Source organism: Suncus etruscus, chromosome X (assembly GCF_024139225.1).
Source record: "Suncus etruscus isolate mSunEtr1 chromosome X, mSunEtr1.pri.cur, whole genome shotgun sequence".
In the NCBI taxonomy this organism is placed as follows: domain Eukaryota; kingdom Metazoa; phylum Chordata; class Mammalia; order Eulipotyphla; family Soricidae; genus Suncus; species Suncus etruscus.
In genome coordinates, this window is record NC_064868.1 from 19,834,272 (window position 1) to 19,854,036 (window position 19,765).

At 40.3% G+C, this 19,765-nt stretch overlaps 1 protein-coding gene across 2 annotated transcripts in view; it reads right to left on the bottom strand.

The window, feature by feature from the left end:
- Positions 1 to 621: 621 nt before the first annotated feature.
- Positions 622 to 19,765, bottom strand: part of PCYT1B (phosphate cytidylyltransferase 1B, choline) — a 330,888-nt gene continuing 311,744 nt past the window's right edge. For both annotated transcript variants that reach the window (XM_049766758.1, XM_049766757.1), the window contains exon 8: positions 622 to 2,223. In XM_049766758.1, coding sequence (XP_049622715.1) covers positions 2,011 to 2,223 — 213 coding nt within the window. In that variant the 3' untranslated portion in view covers positions 622 to 2,010. The remainder of the gene's footprint in view (positions 2,224 to 19,765) is intronic.

Sequence of the window (19,765 nt, forward strand, 5' to 3'; positions counted from 1 at the left end):
CATGCTGGGTTTGGCCAGGCTGTTTAATGGCAGAGACCAAACAGACACTGTGGAAAGATGGCACCTTTGCTCTCCACAGAACAAGACTTTGCTTTACTTGCCAAATGCATTCCCATATGCCAAATACTTTGGGCTGGACAGCTGTTCTATCTCTAGTCCCCTGATCTTGCCAGGAATAGTCCCTGAGCATAGAGCCAGATGTAAGCTCTGAGCACTGCCAGATGTGACCCCTCTCAAAAAAAAAAAACGCAACTCATGTATGTGCTCTGTGCTGCCAGCTCATCCTACAGGAGTGCTAGAGTTCTAGTCAAAGTGCCTCAAACAAGGGGCTCATAGGTCACCTTAGCATCCTGGTTTTGCTTCCCAGCAAATACCACTCATCACCAGATGGGCAGGGAGGTAGATCAACCCCAATTCCAGGGCAGACAAACATGTCACCTACATTGGTTGCCTTCTTTTACCTAGAAAACTGAGTCCCAAGGCCTCTGAAAAGCAATTATGTCACAAAACACATTGTAGCTACAGCTCCTGGTTTGAGTCTCTCTTCAGGGCCCAGTTGTGACTGGAACAGCCAAGTAATGCCTTAGCTTCTCAAAGTTCTACCTATGACATTGTCTCCTCTTTTCCTTCCTGTGATCAGACAATAGTGGCTTCAAACCACAAGGATGCTGACTTTTTGCCCACATAGCCAGGCCAGGGAGAACTATAATACAACCTAGAGCAACCATGCCAGGGGCAGAGCTCAGGTACCCATGGTGCTATCAAAAGTCTTAGAGTCTTCCTTCACCCACAAATATGATGAAAGGGTATGAGAACAACATACAAACTTCCTGGTTGGGACAGGACATTTTTACAGGAACCCAGGATGAGTTTTTGACAAAGCCCAAACCACAAGGGAACTAGATAGTTCTTTAGACCAAGGATTTTGGTGGGTGAGAGCAGGAGGGGAATACATTATAAAAATGCCACCACTGTATATTAATATTGCATATGGTATACACCCTGGCTGGCAAATTTGGGGCATACATAGAACAGACACGTGCAGGTAGCACCCACTATTGGTATACTATGTGATCTGGTACATCAAACTGTTACTTGAAGTCTATGAAATGGTTAACGGGTCAAAAATGGGAAAAGCCATTCCATGAGAGCATTCTTTTAAGGAAATGCTTCAGGAAACATTTACCATCTGCTTAACATGGAGCCAAACAAACACAGCTCTTTTTTCTATATACACAGGAGTTTTGTTTTGTTGCATTTCCCATCGATTAAGGGAATTTCTGGGAATTAATGAAGTTAAACCAATGATGGATAAGCCTAGTCAGGAGACTACTAGGCCTGATGTGGCAATCTCTTTGATAAAATCTTCTTTAAATGAGACATCAAGTTTCACTCTAGATGGCCTATTCCATATGTGGCCTAAAGCAAGGCTTGGGCTATTATGCCCACACTTCTGGAACTGTAAGAACTGCTATGTTGCAACATCAGGTCTCAGTGGCCAAAGGAGGATGTGGGAATCTATCTTTAACTTGGCTAATTCAGAAGCACTTTGCCACTTCTATTTGAAATAACTTTATTGTGGCAGAGCTGGGGTGGTGGGAGACAACGTGCAGAGCCTGTTATGGAGCAGGAAGTAGCAGGTTGAGGGAACGGCAGTTTCCATGGATGGTGCACTTGCCAGGGTGTCAGGACCAAAGCAGAAGATGCCCTACTCAGTGCGGGTCTCTTAGGGGTGCCCTGCATCTTCCCAGAGTGGGTTCAGGTAGAGTGATTCTAATGATGCTAAGTGTGTACAGGTTGTCCAGTTGGAAACCTCCATGCAGAGCCTAAGTCTTGGGTTGAGCGGAGACTGACAGCCAGTCCCAAGGCCTCCACCTAGCAAAGCCCAGGGTCTACCTGCTGAGCTTCTGCTCCTGCCACTCTACCGGTTCACCACCACCCAGGCATTCCCCATGACCCGGCCCACCTCCCCAGCCTGCGTGGTGTGGCTCCCGCGGTCTCCAGCAGCGTTTACTTCTCATCCTCATCCCCCTCACTCATGCTGCTGATGGAGGCTGAGGCAGCTTTGGGCGACGATGGGGGTGAGGTTTTGCTTGGGAGCCAGGCAAAGGTGGGTGATGGGGAACGAGAGGGAGAACGGCTCCTGGTAGGGCTGCTCACGGGGCTCTGCTTCGGGGACAAGGCCTGCAGCATCCGGCTGCTCCTCTCCTGGAACATCTGCTTCTGGAGACAGGAGAGAATGGGTATTAATCAACTGAGCAAGAACAGAAGACGAGCCATGAATCCCAAACACAGACTGGCCCTACAGTTCATGTCCAAGATGGTCCTTGGGGAGCAGCTGAGCTCAATTCTGTGGCAGTGAGCCATTGCTCCTTGCTACGCTTCTCTCTCTTGGGGCTCTTTCCTTCTGGCTTTCTTCATCTATAGAGGAAGATCTTCCTTCTCCTGTTGCTTCCCATAAGAATAATTAAGGTCCAAGGTACCAGAAAAATTGCAGGGAATTCAAGAAAACTCCCTCTCATTGTAAACAAAAGGAAGAATCATGCAATAAACAAATTTAACCAAGTAGGCATGTCAGAGGGAATGAGAAGATGGAAAATGGAAGTTTAGCTGGAGGATAGGCAGGCTGTTTGGAAAAATAGGGTGCTCTGGGGAGACCTTACTGTGAACATGAGGGAGGAGCCATGTGAACAGATACTGGTGGAAGCACTTTGTAGAGACAATGCAAAGAAAAGAGAATGCAATAGGGTGCTTATTTTGCACAGGGACAGCCAACCTGGGTTCAGTCCCCATACAGCCTCCAGAACCTGACAGGAGTGATCCTGCAGTGCAGAGCCAAGAGTAAACCCTGAGTACCGCCAGGAATGTCCCACACCTTTAAAAATCAAACTGGGGGCACTGGAGGCCGTGTGGCTGGAATGAAGCAATTTGGGTGGGTCAGGAGGAGCCACAAGAATTCACAAAAGGGGGGTGGGGAGGGTTGCTGTGGGCCTGGGAAAACTTTGGCCTTTACTCAGGAGTGTAACTCCTCTGGAGAGTTCCTTTACTTCTGCAGTTCTGAGGAAAGGAATTATAGGCTCTCACTTTAACTTATTTTTGTTTCATCTATTTCTACCTTATTTTTATTTATGATCCAACGTTAATTCAATAGTAACATGATTTTTTTTTGTTTTGGGGGCACATCCAGCTACGTCAGAAGGCTGGCACATATGTTTCACATATGCATTCCCTGACACTGCATGATCCCTTGAGGGACAATGCATGTACCCCCAAAGTGAAACATAACAAAAAATCCACCTTACCCTTTTAGTATACAGTATCATTAGCTGTCAAAATACCACTAACTGTGTGACCAACATCACGATCCCAGGAGAACAGTCCTAGTCACCCCATCCCCAGACTCAGGCAGGAGATCTGCTGTCCCCCAATATCAACTGTTTTAGTGTCACCTGAATGGAATCAAGTGGTGGTTGATGGTCGGGCTACACTCCCAAGGTAGAGCCAGTGGGGCTGGCTGACAAGAGGGAGGCAGAGCTCAGAAGGGAAAACAACGACTTACCGTCTGGCCTATGAAACTGGAAAGTCAGCAATGCAGTATGCTGAGATGGGAGCTTTGGGAGACATTTGCCTGCCATGATGGGGTTTCTACTTCAGCGCCTCAAGTAACTGTTGCATGGTGCTTTCTGAACAGAAGCTGGCTTGCTTCAGCCTTGGCCCTGAGCTACCAGGATCAGGCCAGCTTCTCTGATCTGTCTTGGGCCAGTGGCTCACTGCTTCCCCACACTGCCCTCTGAGCTCACAAGATGCCCTAGCAATGCCTTTATTTTTGCCAATTGCTCATCACTGAGACTCAGCCCCAGCCCAGGCCAATCTTCTGATCTGAAACTGCCCTTGAAAGCCAATTCTTCTGTTATTTAGCTTGCCATTTTTATTACTCATTTTAAAAGTTATAGAGGAGAAAGGAGAAAGGGCTGAAGTTAGTAGTCATGGTTGCTGGTGCTTCTGTGGTTCTTCTAAAGAAGGACTAAGATTGTCGGGGATAGGTAGGGGCTGACTTTAGAGCAGAGGACTCTGACCAGTATGCCTTCTGGCCCTGACTCTGGGCACAAGCGTCTATGGGATGGCATAGAGGGAACTACCAGGAGGTTAGGTTTCCTTTCCCAAGAGCTAACCAGGGGAGCTCTCTTTAATCAAGAGTGGCGCTATGATCAAGTTTGCATTTAAGGAATATATGAGTACAAATGTATGAGTACAAAAGCAAAAACAAACCAAAAATTATGCTTGATTTGAATTAAAAATTTAATATTCTACCAAAAAGCTTCTAGAAACAATAGATTCATATAGGAATGAGGCAGGCTACAAAATTAATACACAGAAATCAATGGCCTTTTTATACACCAATAATGATAGGGAAGACATGGACATTAAGAAAACAACCCCATTCACATTAGTGCCACACAAACTCAAATATCTTGGAGTCAACTTGACCAAAGACATGAAGGATCTATACAAAGAAAACTATAAAGCCCTGCTCCAAGAAATAAGAAAGGACACATGGAAATGAAAACACATACCCTGCTCATAGATTGGCAGGATTAACATAATTAAAATGGCAATACTCCCCAAAGCATTATACATATTTAATGCGATCCCTCTAAAGATATCCATGCCATTCTTTATAGTGGATCAAACACTTCTGAAATTCATTTGGAACAATAAACACCCTCGAATTGCTAAAGAAATTCTTGGGAAAAGGAATATGGGAGGCATTACTTTCCCCAACTTTAAACTGTATTACAAAACAATAGTTATTAAAACAGCATGGTATTGGAATAAAGACAGATGCTCAGATCAGAGGAAAAGGCTTGAGTACTCAGAGAATGTTCCCCATACATACAATCACCTAATTTTTTGATAAAGGAGCAGAAGTCCTAAATGGAGCAGGGAAAGCCTCTTAAACAAGTGCTGTTGGCATAACTGGTTAACCACTTGCAAAAAAGCAAACTTAGACCCCCAGCTGACATCATGTACAAAGGTAAAATTCAAATGGATTAAACACCTTTGATATCAGACCTGATACCATAAGTTATATAGAATAGCATGTAGGTAAAGCACTCCATGACATTGAGACTAAAGCAGTGGTCTCAAACTCGTGGCTCACAGGCCGTTTGCGGCCCTCCATACAACATTTTGTGGCCCTTCCCTAGAGGAATCTTTTTTTTGTTTTGTTTTGTTTTAGTTGTTTGGGTCACACACCCCAATGTTCAAGGCTTACTACTGACTTTGCACTCAAGGATCACCCCAACTTTGCCTCCTGCGGCCCCCAGGTAAATTGAGTTTGAGACCCCTGGACTAAAGGCATCTTCAAGGAGGAAACTTCACTATACAAACACATGTAAACAGAGATAAACAAATGGGAATATATCAAGCTCAGAAGCTTCTGTACCTCAAAGGAAACAGTGCCCAGAATATAAGAGCCACCCACTAAGTGGAGGAAACTATTCACCCAATACCCATCAGATAAGGGGCTAATATCCAAAATATACAAGGCACTGACAGAACTTTACAGGAAAAAAATCTAATCCCATCAAAAATGGGGAGAAGAAATGAACAGACATTTTGCCAAAGAAGAAATACAAATGGCCAAAAGGCACACAAAAAATGCTCCACATCACTAATCATCAGGAAGATGCAAATAAAAACAACTATGAGGTACCATCTTATGCCACAGAGATTGGCGCACATCACAAAGAATGAGAACAAGCAATGCTGGTGGGGATGTGGACAGAAAGGAATTCTTATCCACTGCTGGTGGGAATGCCATCGATTCCAACCTTTATGGAAAGCTATATGGAGATTTCTCCCAAAACTGGGAATTCAGCTCCCATACGACCCAGCTATACCACTCCTGGGGATTTTTGTGTAGAAACACAAAAATGCAATACAAGAATCCCTTCTCACACCGATATTCATTGCAGCGTTATTTACAATAGCCAGATTCTGGAAACAACCAAGGTGCGTTCAACAGATGATTGGCTAAAGAAACTGTGGTCCATGTACATGAAATATTATGTAGCCATCAGGAGAGATGAAGTCATGAAATTTTCCTATACATGGATGTACATGGAATCTATTATGCTGAGTGAAATAAGTCAGAGGGAGAGAGATGCAGAATAGTCTCACTCATCTATGGGTTTTAAGAAAAATAAAAGACATTCTTGCAATAATTTTCAGAGACAAAAGAGAGGAGGGCTAGAAATTCCAGCCCACTACATGAAGCTCACCATTCTTATATCAGACCAAATTGCATTCAACCACAAGAAAGTGCTCAGAGACAAAGAAGATCACTACTTACTGATCAGGGGAACACTAGACCAAGAAGTACTAACTCTGGCCAACATTTATGCACCAAATGCAAAACCAGCAAAATATGTAAGGCATTTGCTCACAAACCTGGAGAAAATATGGAAGGAAATGTGATAGTAATAGGAAATTTCAATACTCCTCTATCACCACTGGACTGATCCACCAGACACAAAACTACCAAAGAAATAAGAGCTCTAAATTAAAAATTAGAAGAACTAGGAATAATGGACTTATATCAGCTCTCCACTCCAAGAAAGCAGAATACACATTCTACTCAAGTGGACATGGAACCTTCTCCAGAATAGACCATGCCTTAGGATATAAATCTAACTTGCACAAAATAACAAATATAAGGATTATTAGAAGCATCCTATCAGATCACTATGCAACAGAGATCAAGATTGACTGTAAAAGGAGCTATGGAGAAAATCCAAAATCTGCAGATTAAACATGTGCTCAAACAACAACTGGATCAAAGAGGAACTCAAGGAAGAATTAAAAAGATTTCTTGAGACAAAAAATAATGAAGAAACAAATTGTCAAAATCTGTGGGACACAGCAAAAGCAGTAATTATGGGGAAACTCATAGCAATACAGGCGCCTATGTCAGGAGAGAGGAAAATGACAAAATCAACAGTTTAAAGGGACACAATGAGGAGATGGAAAAAAGCAGCAAAGAAACCCAAACACAACCAGAAGACAAGAAATAATAAAAACCAAAGCAGAAATAAACAACATGGAAACTAAGGAAACAATACAAATAATCAATGAGACCAGGAGTTGGTTTTTCAAAAGAATAAACAAGATAGACAAACTGCTAGCAAGACTTACTAAAAAAAGGAGGGAAAACACCCAAATAAATAAGATCACAAAAAAGGGGAGAGATTACAACAGAACCCTAAGAAATCCAACAGATTATGAGGACTTATGATGAACAACAATACTCAGGCTAGAGAACCCAGAAAAAACTGACAGATTTTTGGAAAAATATAATTTTCTGAGACTGGAAAAGGAGGATGTAGAAAGCCTAAACAGGCCAATCACATCTGAGGAAATTGAATGATTAAGAAACTCCCCAAGAACAAAAGTCCAGGTCCAGATGGTTTTACAGGTAAATTCTATCAAACATTCCAAGAAGAATTACTACCATTGATCCACAGGCTCTTCTAAAACATTAAAAAGACAGGAATCCTTCCTAATTCCTTTTACGAGGCGAATATTACACTCATTCCCAAAGATGGCAAAAAACTGCCAAGAAAGTAACTTACAGACCATCTCACTAATAAACAGAAATGTAAAAATCCTCAACAAAATCTTAGCAAACAGAATCCAACAACACATCAAAAAAGATTATACACCACGACCAAGTGGGTTTCATTCTTGGGATGCAAGGATGGTTCAACAAATGCAAATCAAACAACATCATATACCACACCATCAAGAAAGACAAAAAATCATATGATTATATCAATGGATGCAGAGAAGGCTTTGACAAAATCCAACAACCATTCATGATGAAAACACCAAAATAGGACTGGTAAGAACCTTCCTCAAGATAGTTACAGCTATGAGTATGGGATGTTCTTCCATTTCCTTATGTCCTCCTCTATTTCTTTCTGAAGCATTTTGAAGTTTTTATGGTATAGGTCTTTCACTTCTCCTGCCAGGTGGATTCCCACGTATTGATATATTTAGATACTATTTCAATGGGATCTACTCCTTAATGTTTTTCTCCTCTACTTTGTTATTTGTATAGAGGAATGCTATTGTCTTTTGTGTATTGATTTTGTAGCCAGCCACTTTGCTGTATTGGCTTATTATTTCTAGGAGTTTTACTGTGGACTCTTTAGGGTTTTCTATGTATAATAGATGATATATATCATATATCATATATATCATCATATAGTTTGACTTTCTCTTTCCCTATTTGGATTCCTTGGATTCCCGTCTCTTGCCTGATAGCTATTGCTAGGACTTCTAAAACTATGTTGAATAAGAGTTGAGAAAATGGGCAGCCTTGCTTAGTTCCTGATCTTAGTGGAAATGTTTTCGCCATTGAGGATGATGTTGGCTATGGGCTTTTCATAGATAGCTCTAGCTATCTTGAGGAATATTCCTTCCAACCCTATTTTGCTGAATGTTTTCATCTTGAATGGGTGTTGGATTTTATCAAATAACATATCTGTGTCGAATGACATCATCATGTGGTTTTTGTCTTTCTTTTTGTTGATGTGATGTATTATGTTGATTGATTTGCATATGTTGAACCATCCTTGCATCCTGAGATGAAATCCACTGGGTCATAGTGTATAATCATTTTCATGTATTGTTGGATTCAGTTTGCTAAGATTTTGTTGAAGAGTTTTGCATCTATGTGCACTAGTGAGATTGGTCAGTAGTGACAGCAGTGTCTTTGCTGTCTCTGAGAATGAGTGTGATATTGAGTTAGTATGGATTCCTGTCTTTTAAATGTTTTTGGGAAGAGCTGGAGAATCAGTGGTTGTAATTCTTCTCAGAATGTGTGATAGAATTCACTTGTAAGACCATCTGTACTTGGACTTTTGTTCTTGGGGAGTTTCATTTTTTAATATCTTTATTGAAACACCTTGATTACAAATATGATTGTAGTTGGGTTTTAGTCATGTAAAGAACACCCCCCTTCAACAGTGCAACATTTGCGTCACCAATGTCCCAAATCTCCCTCCTCCCCTCCCCACCCCCTCATGTATTCTAGACAGGCTTTCTAATCCCTCATACCTTATTGTTAGAATAGGTCTCAATGTAGTTATTTCTGTAACTGCTCTCATCACGCTTTGTTGCGAGCTTCATGTCATGAGCTGGACCTTCCAGCCCTCCTCTTTTTTGTCCTGATAATTATTGCAAAAAGTCTTTTATTTTTCTTAAAACGCATAGATAAGTGAGACAATGCTGCATCTATCTCTCTCCCTTTGATTAATTTCACTCAACATAAGAGATTCCATGTACATCCATGTATAGGAAATTTCATTACTTCATCTCTCATGACGGCTGCATAATATATCATTGTGTATATGTATCACATTTTTTTAAATATCTTTATTTGGGCCCGGAGAGATGGCACAGTGGCATTTGCCTTGCAAACGTTTACCTTTCCTATCCAGGACCAAAGGTGGTTGGTTCGAATCCCGGTGTCCCATATGGTCCCCTGTGCCTGCCAGGAGCGATTTCTGAGCAAACAGCCAGGAGTAACCCCTGAGCAACGCCGGGTGTGGCCCAAAAACCAAAAAAAAAAAATTTATATTTAAACACCTTGATTACAAACATGATTGTGGTTGGGTTTAGCATTGTAAAGAACACCCCCCGTCACCAGTGCAACATTCCCTTCACAAATGTCCAAAATCTTCTTCCTGCCCACCCCACCCTTGCCTGTACTCTAGACAGACTTTCTTTACCCCTTCATTTGTTGAAGGGCATTGTGGTTGTTTCTAGAGTCTGACTATTGTAAATAGTGCTGCAGTGAATATAGGTGTGAGGAAGGGATTTTTGTATTATATTTTTGTGTTCCTAGGGTATATCCCTAGAAGTGGTATAGCTGGATCGTATGGGAGCTCAATTCCCAGTTTTTGGAGGCATCTCCATATTGCTTTCCATAAAGGTTGGACTAGACAGCATTTCTACCAGCAGTGAATAAGAGTTCCTTTCTCTCCACATCCCCACAAGCACTGTTTGTTCTCATTCTTTGTGATATGCGCCAATCTCTGTGGTGTGAGATGGTACCTCATAGTTGTTTTGATTTAATCTCCCTGATGATTAGTGATGTGGAGCATTTTTTTATGTGCCTTTTGGCCATTTGTGTTTCTTCTTTGGCAAAGTGTTCATTTCTTCTCCCCATTTTTTGATGGGATTAGATGTTTGTTTTTTTTCTTGTAAAGTTCTGTCAGTGCCTTATATGCTTTGGATATTAGCCCCTTATCTGATGGGTATTGGGGGAATAGTTTCTCCCACTCAGTAGGTAGTTCTTATACCTGGGCACTAATTCCTTTGAGGTGCAGAAGCTTCTCAACTTCATATATTCCCATCTGTTTATCTCTGCTTCCACTTGTTTGGAGAATGCAGTTCCCTCCTTGAAGATGCTTTTAGTCTCAATGTCATGGAGTGTTTTACCTACATGTTGTTTTATATTCCTTATGGTTTCAGGCCTGATATCAAGGTCTTTAATCCATTTAGATTTTACCTTGGTACATGGTATTAGCTGGGGGTCTGACTTTGCTTTTCTGCTAGTGGCTAACCAGTTGTGTCAACACTACTTGTTGAAGAGGCTTTCCTTGCTCCATTTAGGATTTCCTGCTCCTTTATCAAAAATTAGGTGATTGTATGTCTGGGGAACATTCTCTGAATACTCAAGCCTATTCCACTGATCTGAGGATCTATCTTTAGTCCAATACTATGCTGTTTTGATAACTACTGCTTTTTAATACAGTTTAAAATTGGGGAAAGTAATGCCTCTCATATTCCTTTTCCAGATAATTGCTTTAGCTAATCAAGGGTGTTTATTGTTCCAAATAAATTTCAGAAGTGTTTGACCCACTTCTTTGAAGAATGTCATGGGTTTCTTTAGAGGGATCGCATTAAATCTGTACAATGCTTTGGGGAGTATTGCCATTTTGATTATGTTAATCCTTTCAATCTATGAACAGGTTATGTGTTTTCATTTCTGTGTGTCCGTTCTTATTTCTTGGAGCAGGGTTTTTATAGTTTTCTTTGTGTAGGTCCTTCACATCTTTAGTCAAGTTGACTCCAAAATATTGTAGTTTGTGTGTTACTAATATGAATGGGGTTGTTTTCTTAATGTCCATTTCTTCCTTATTACTATTGGTTTGTAAAAAGGCCATTAATTTCTGAGTGTTAATTTTGTAGCCTGCCACATTGCTATATGAATCTATTGTTTCTAGAAGCTTTTTGGTAGAGTCTTCCGGGTTTTCTAAGTAGAGTATCATGCCATCTGCAAACAGTGAGAGCTTGACTTCTTCTTTTCCTATCTGGATTTACTTGATATGTTTTTCTTGCCTAATTGCTATAGCAAGGACTTCCAATACTATGTTGAAGAGGAGTGGTGAGAGTAGACAGCTTTGTCTTGTACCAGAATTTAGAGGCTTTTAGTTTTTCTCCATTAAATATAATATTTGCCACTGGCTTCTGGTAGATTGCCTTATTATATTGAGAAAGGTTCCTTTCATTCCCATATTGCTGAGAGTTTTTATCAAGAATGTGTGTTGGACCTTATCAAATGAGTTCTCTGCGTTTATTGATATGCTCATGTGATTTTTATTTTTCTTATTGTTGCTGTTGTGTATTATGTTGATAGATTTATGGATGTTAAACTATCTTTGCATTCATTGGATGAAACCTACTTAATTGTAGTGAATGATCTTCTTGATGAGGCAATGAGTCCTATTTGCCAGCATTTTGTTGAGGATATTTGCATCTGTGTTCTTCAGGGATGTTGGTCTGTAAATTTTTTTTGACAGTAGCTCGGTCTGGTTTTGGTATCAAGGTGATGTTGGCTCCATAAAAGCTATTTGTAAGTGTTCCACTTTTTGCAATTTTATGAAAGAGCCTGGCCAGGATTGGGAGTAGTTCCTCTTGAAAGGTTTGAAAGAATCCATTAGTGAATCCATCTGAGCCTGGGGTTTTGTTTTGGGGCAGACATTTGATTACCGTTTTATTTTCCTCAATCCTGATGGAAGTGGTTAGATATGCTACATCCTTCTTACTCAACTGTGGAAGGTTATAAGAGTCCAAGAATTTATCCATTTCTTCTGGGTTTTCATGTTTAGTGTCATATAGTTTTCAAAGTAGTCTCTGATTACCGTTTGAGTCTCTGCAATATCTGCAGTGATCTCCCCATTTTCATTTCTAATACGGGTTATCAAGTTTCTCTCCCTTTGTGAGTTTTGCCAATGATCTATCAATCTTTTTTATTTTTTTAAAGAACCAACTTCTGCTTTTGTTGATCTTTCCAATTGTTTTTTGGGTTTCCACTTCATTGATTTCTGCTCTAAGCTTTGTTATGTCCTTCTGTCTCCCCATTGTTAATTCCTTTTGTTGATCATTTTCTAATTTTATAAGCTGTGTCATTAAACTATTCAGGTATGCCCATTCTTTTTTCCTGATGTGTGCTTGATATAAATTTTCCTCTCAGAACCACAGTTGGTATTTCCCCTAGGTTCTGATAGTTTGTGTTTTGTCATTTTTTTCCATGAAAGTTTTGATTTCCTCTTTGATTTTATCTCGGAGCCACTGGTTGTTTAATAGTAGGCTTTTTAATTTCCAGGTGTTAAAGATTTACTTCTGTGTCCCTTTGTAGTTCACATCTAATTTCAGAGCCTTGTGGTCAGTAAAGGTAGCCTGCAAAATTTCTATCCTCTTGGTTTTATGGAGGTATGTTTTATGTGCCAGCATGTGGTCTATCCTGGAGAATGACCCATGTACATTAGAGAAAAATGTGTATCCAGGTTTCTGGGGATAGTGTCCTATGTATATCTACTAGGCCTCTTTCTTCCATTTCTCTTTTCAGGGCTCGTATATATTTTTTGGTTTTAGTCTGGTTGATCTATCAAGTGTTCACAGGGCCATGTTTAGGTCTCCCCAATTATTGTGTTATTATTGATGTCCTCTTTCAAATTTGTCATAATTGTATTAGCTATTTTGTTGGTCTCTCATTGGGTGCATATATGTTTATTAATCTAATTTCTTCCCATTGCACATATTCCTTGATTAGTATGAAGTGTCCATCTTTGTCCCTTACAACTTTTCTGAGTCTAAAGTTTGTGTCATCTGATATTAATATGGCCACCCCAGCCTTTTTTTTAATTTTTTATTGTCAATGATGCAAAGAGGACAAGGTAAAGTTACAGTGAAAAAACATTCATCCATAAACAGAGTTCTCAGAAGAAATCCCCTTGCTGACGTCTAAATATTGAACTTACAGTCAAAAAAACATTAAGAAAAATAAGGCAGAACCCATGTACAATTACTTTGTCCACAAGTCCCCAGATTGTAGTACATTATAACATTTCTTAGCAGTACACAAAGCAACCTAAAGCCATGAGATTTATGTGACTCCTTAACTTTGAAGGCATAGTATTTTTATATATTCATGCACATACATATTAGTTTAAGTTAACACCAAAAGTTTATGAGGTTTTTTTAAGGGTTAATCAAAAGGGCACAGTAAAAACGGTGTTAGAGTGGCAAATATTGTTTGCATAGGCCCACCAAAATATGGGGGTCATAGAAAGGAATAGCCTTGGTCTAAATACAAGGAGACCACTACCCCTAAAGTTTCCTGGCATAAGACCAACTCTAGGCTCCAGGCAAACTAGTTTATTCAATCCAAGTCATTGTCTGTAGTGCCAATACAGTTTTATTTTTCATGCAGTCCTATTGTTGGCATCAGGTTCTGTATTAAAGATCTGGAATCTGCACATCCTACATTGAAGTCAGGCTGGTGTGGAGTATCCTTTAGTTTCACCTCACAATTAAGGGGCAATACAGCAAGCCCTGTCCAGTAAGCAGGTCATTGTTCTTGTTAAGTCTTCTCAGTGTTAAGGGAAGTCTCTTTTGAGTAGATCTATGTCAGAGCAGCTGTAGGGTCTTCCCTGGTAGAGGATTGCCTCCAGGTGATGTTATAGACAACCTTGGATGTTTTGTAGATGTCTTCTCTAGATCAGGGGTGAATGGAGAATGTCCATTCTTCTGAGGCCTGTGCCAGGTCTTTATGTCAATGTTCAGGGTGTAAGGTCCCATTGCACTACAAGATTTGTGTGTTCCCATCTCTATTAGATAAGAACTTATTGGTATGTATAGTATTTTCCCATTTTAGTGTGCCTAAGCAAACAAGAAATAAAGCCACGTGATGTTATCTGAGTATATGGGGGCATAAGAACACGTCTAACAATACCCACGACTGGGTTCAAACATAAGCATTAAACTGAGGGATTCTTTCACACCAAATTCCATATTGAGCAGTTCACAAAGAGAAGATAAAAAGGGGGGGGGATCGTCACTGTATAAGAAAATATTCAGCAAAAGTTATAGACGTCAAAGAAAACACCCATAAAATATTGAAAAGACATACGTGTCCTTTTTATGCCTTTTGAAATAGTTGGGTGTGTGTTAACTCCAGGGCACCACTTTGGTCTGTGACTTAGGACTCTACAGTACTTAAGTTAAAAAGGGTAAATGTGGAATAATGATGATAGGGGTTAAGGAAGTTAAAGAGAAAAATGATCTTTTGTAGGGGTGTGCAAAAGGGCAGAGTACAAAATGGATATTCTGCATACATAAAAACATAATTCAATGATAGTGAGTACTATTAATGTATCTTGTGCGGGCGGGGGCACTAGCCCCCGCGCGATTTTGAAAATATAGACTGGAAAGAGATTACCAGTGACTGCGTCAAGAAGCTGGGAGGCCAGAAGTTCGGAGCCCCACCCAGACCCTCCCTAAGGAGCTGAATGAATAATCACCCCAGCTTTTTTAAGGGTGTTGTTTGCTTGGATGATTTTCCTCCAGCCTTTTATTTTGAGTCTATGTTTGTTCTGACTATTTAGGCGTATTTCTTGTAGGCAGCAGAAGGTTGGTTTCAACTTTTTGATCCATTTAGCCACTCTGTATCTCTTAACAGGTGCATTTAGTCCATTGATATTGAGGGAGATGATTGTCATGGGATTTAATGTCATCTTTGTATATAAGTTTGGCATGTCTGTTGGTCTGTCTTGTCTTAAAGTAGACCTTTCAGTTTTTCCTTTAAGGCTGGTTTTGCAACTGTAAATTTTCTGAGCTGTTGCTTATCTGTGAAGATATATATCCTTCTCTCCAACCTGAACGTGAGTCGTGCTGGGTGCATTTTTCTAGGTGAAGCCTCCATTTCATTCATTCTTTTCACAATATCCCATCACTGCCTTCTGGCCTTGAGTGTTTCTTGTGACATGTCTGCTCCTTTGAATGTAATTTCCCTTTTTGATCTTTCTGCTTTCAATATTCAATCTCTATCTGTGGGATTCCTCATTGTGACTAAGATTTTCTTAGGGTGTTTTTCTTCAGGTCCCTTTTAGCTGGTACACTTCTGGTATACAGGATTTGATTGCATGCAGTCTTATTTCTGGAAGTTTCTCTGTGATGATGTCTTTGACTGTAAATTCTTCCTGGGGATCTCCTTCTCCTGGCCCTCTAGGACTCCAATGGTTCTTATGTTGTTTCTGTTAAATTTATCAAAGAGTTCTATTCTGTTCACATTCTTTGAGTAATTTTTCCCTTGTCTGATAATTTGCCTTAAGGTTCTTTTGCAATCTCTTCTGCATTTGGTCTTCCAGTTCATTGATTCTGTCCTTGGCTGCTGTTCCCTGTTGGAGCGGCTGTCCATCGAGGTTTTCAGTTCATCTACTGTATTTTTCAGATCTGTTATTTCAGTTTGGAGTTTTCTGTTTCTATCTTTGTGTTCTGTTAAGCTAGAGCTATGTTTTCTTTGATTTCAATAAGGATTCTCCATATTTCTATTATAAACTCCTTATCTGAGAGATTAATCAGATGGTTGGTATTTTTTGGGTCATCAGAAATATCATCTTTATTCTCTGTGCATGGTGTTTGCCTGTGAGGTTTCCCCATTGTCACTCTTTAATGTGATTTTTTTTCTGCTGTTATGGTGGGGTTCATTAGTTAAAAAGAGTGTGGCTGGGAAGTGCAGCGGATTGGCCAAGCTTTTCTGGAGCCTCTAGGAGGCAGTTTTTTCTGGGCCTTTCTTAGCCTTCTCAGGAGAGTTTCAGGAGACATAAGAGAAAAGAAACATGCAAAGGCGACAGGTCCTCTTAGTCTCTCCCAGTTGCTAAGATCATCACAGGGGCAGACCCCTTCCTGTCTTCACAAACAATGGAGCTACCTTTTTCTTGGGGGAGTTTCTTAATTAGTGTTTCAATTTCTCAGATGTGATTGGGCTGTTTAGGCTTTCTACATTCTCCTTGTCGAGTCTCAGAAGATGACATTTTTCCAGAAATCTGTTGGTTTCTTCAGGGCTCTCTAGCCTAACAGTACAGTTGTTCATGGTACTCCCTCATGGTGTCTTGGATTTCTTGGGGTTCTGTTTTAATCTCTCCCATTTTATTTGTAATCCTATTTATTTGGGTTGTTTCCCTTTTGGGGGGGTGACTCTTGCCAGCAGTTTTTTTTTAATTTATTTAAAGGAAATATATCACATAGTTGACACATTGTTCATAATACATTTGTTTCAGGAAGAATGAGAAGGAAGAGAAAGAAAAGATTCAGTAGTAAGTATATTTTTAAAAATCATTGAATCATCAATTAACTCATTAAAGGCCTAGAAGAAGGTTTAATAAGCTTTCTTCTTTTATTTTAAGGAAAAGAGTTAAAGAAGTACAGGAAAAAACATTGTTAGAATGGTAATTGTTGTTTGCATAGACACAGCAAAATATGGGGGACAGGAAAGGAAAACCCTTGGCCTAAATACAAGGAGACCTTACCCCTGAAGTTTTCTGGCATTAGACCATTTCTAGGATCCAGGCATACTAGGTTGTCCATCCCAAGTCATTGTCTGTAGTGCCAATAAACATTTTCCCCCCCACACAGCCGCTGTTGTTGGTGTCAAGTTTCTGTAATTAAAGATACTGGAATCTGTGCATATCCTACATTGAAGTCAGGATGATGTGCAGCATCCTCTAATTTCACCTCAAAATTAGAGGGCAATACAAATAGCCCTGCCCTGAAATCAGGTTGCTGTTATTGTTTTTATGTCTTCATGGTGTTAAGGGACCTCTTTTTGGAGTAGGTTAATGCCGGGGCAGTGGTAGGTTCTTCTTTGGTAGAGAATTGCTCCCAGGTGATGTTATAGACAACCGTGGTTTTTTTTGTAGATGGTATCCTGGTTCAGGGGCAAATGAACAATGCCCGTTCTTCTGAGGACTGAGCCAGGTCATTATGAAATGTTCAGGGTGTAAGGTCCCACTGCATTACAAGATTTTTGTGTTCCTATCTCTATTAGATAAGAACTTGCCTGTATGTATAGTATTTTCCCATTTTAATGTGACTATGCAAAAGCAGAACAATGCCTCATGGTGTTATTGGTGCATATGGGGACCACTGGAACAAATCCAACAATCCCCATAACTTGGTTCTAATATAAGTTCTAAATCTAGGGACTCTTCTACCAGAATTCCTTATTGAATAGATCATAAAGAGAAGAACAGACAAAACAGTGTGGAAAATTGTCACTATATAAGAGAATATTCAGTAAGGGTATAGCTGTTAAGTGAGCACATACAAGATATTCAAAAGATATATGTGTGTGTGCACGTGTGTTTCCCTTTTATGTCTCTGAAAATAGTTGGGGGGGGTGTTAAATCTGGTGCATCACTTTGGTCTGTGGTTTGGCTTGTGCAGTCTGATAACCGGCTGGCAATGAAACCATATCAGAAAAAATCCTTGAGCTGTGACTTCTCAGAAACGGAGTCTCTTAGCAAGCAAAGGCCCACAATGAAGGAAGGAGGAGGGAAGAAGGCCTCTGAGAGTAGATCAATAGCAACAGAGTATTGGGTCTTCTTAGGCTGAGAGTCTATCATATCACTTAGGGTATGGTTTGGCAGCTGGCTTTGTGTGGGGATAATTATCTGCTTCTTGAGGAGCCAAAAGGTAAAAAGGGTTAAATGTGGGGTAGTGGTGATTGGGGGTGAGGAAGTGAAGGATTACACATGATCTTGTATGGCAGTAGGCAAGGGCAGAATATAATATGGACATTCTGCAGTCACAAAACATACATTAATCATAGAAAATACTAATGATTAATATAATAATCAGGTTTTGAAAATGGAGACCAGTGAGAAAGAAAGTTGCTGGTGATTGCCCCAACCCAAACCTCTTTAGAGTTCTCCCCAGCACTCAGCTTTCTGGTGGCCTGGGCCAGAACCCAGGCATGCCCCTGGAGTCCGGGAGGAAGGGGGAAAATGGCTGGGAGCCTCTCTGACCTCCCAGCACCCCCCAAGCTAGGGAGAGGTCCTTTGGCCTGGGGCCTCCCCACACCCCATGCTGGCTGGCCAGAGCTAACCTCCAGAACAAAAAAGGATTTGGTGTAGAACCGGAAGCTAAAAATCTGCCTGCCCCCTCCCTAATCTCTTCCCCCCATGTGCTGGGTGGGGGAAAGGAATAATCCTGGGGTACCCTCTAGAGTCTACCCCAGCACCCACCTTTCTGGCTGCCTGGGCCAGCACCCAGGCATGCCCATGGAGTCCGGGAGGAAGGGGAGAGATTTGCCAGCAGTTCGTCTGTCTTGTTTATTCTTTCAAAAAAACAACTCCTGGTCTCATTGATTTTTTGTATTGGGGTTTTTTGCTTCTATTTTGTTTATTTCTGCTATGGTTTTTATTATTTCTTTTCTTTCAGATGTGTTTGTATTCCTTTGCTGCTGTTTTTCCAGATCCTTGAGCTGTCCATGTAAACTGTTGATTTTGTCATTTTCCTCTTTCCCGTCATTGACCTATACTGCTATGAGTTTTCCCCTAAGTACTGCTTTTGTTGTGTCCCACAGATTTTGACAAGTTGTCTCTTCATTGCCATTTATCTCAAGGAATCTTTTTATTTCTTCCTTTAGTTCCTCTTTGATTCAACTGTTGTTGATTAGCATGTTGTTTAATCTCCAGGTGTTGGATTTTCTCCACTGTTTCTTTTAACAGTCAATCATGATCTCTGTTGCATAATGATCTGACAGGGTGCTTTTAATAATCCTTATATTTGTGACTCTGTGCAAGTTATATTTATATCCTAAGGCATGGTATATTCTAGAGAATGTTCCATGTGCACTTGAGAAGAATGTGTATTCTACTTTCTTTGGGTGGAGAGCCCTGTATAAGTCCATTAGCCATGTTTCCTCTAATTTCTTGTTTAGGGCTCTTATGTCTTTGCTAGTTTTCTTCCTGATGGATCTGTCAAGTGGTGATAGTGATGTGTTGAAATCTACTACTATCACATTTCCTTCTATATGTTTCTCCAGGTTTGTGGGCAAATGCCTTACATATTTTGCTGGGTGTACAATTGGCGCAAAAATATTGATCAGAGTTAGTATTTGTTGGTCTAATGTTCCCCTGATCAGTAAGTAGTGACCCTCATTGTCTCTGATCACTTTCTTGAAGTTGAATACAATTTGATCTGATATAAGAATGGCTGTTCCAGCTGTTTTTGTTTTCTATTGGTTTGGATGATTGATTCCATCCTTTTATTCTAAGCCTGTATCTATCCTGTTCTGTTAGGTGTATTTCTTGGAGGCAGCAGATATCTGGTTTTTGTTTTCTGATTCAACCTTCTTTTCTGTTTCTTTTAATGGAGGAATTTAGCCTGTTGACATTTAAGGAGATTT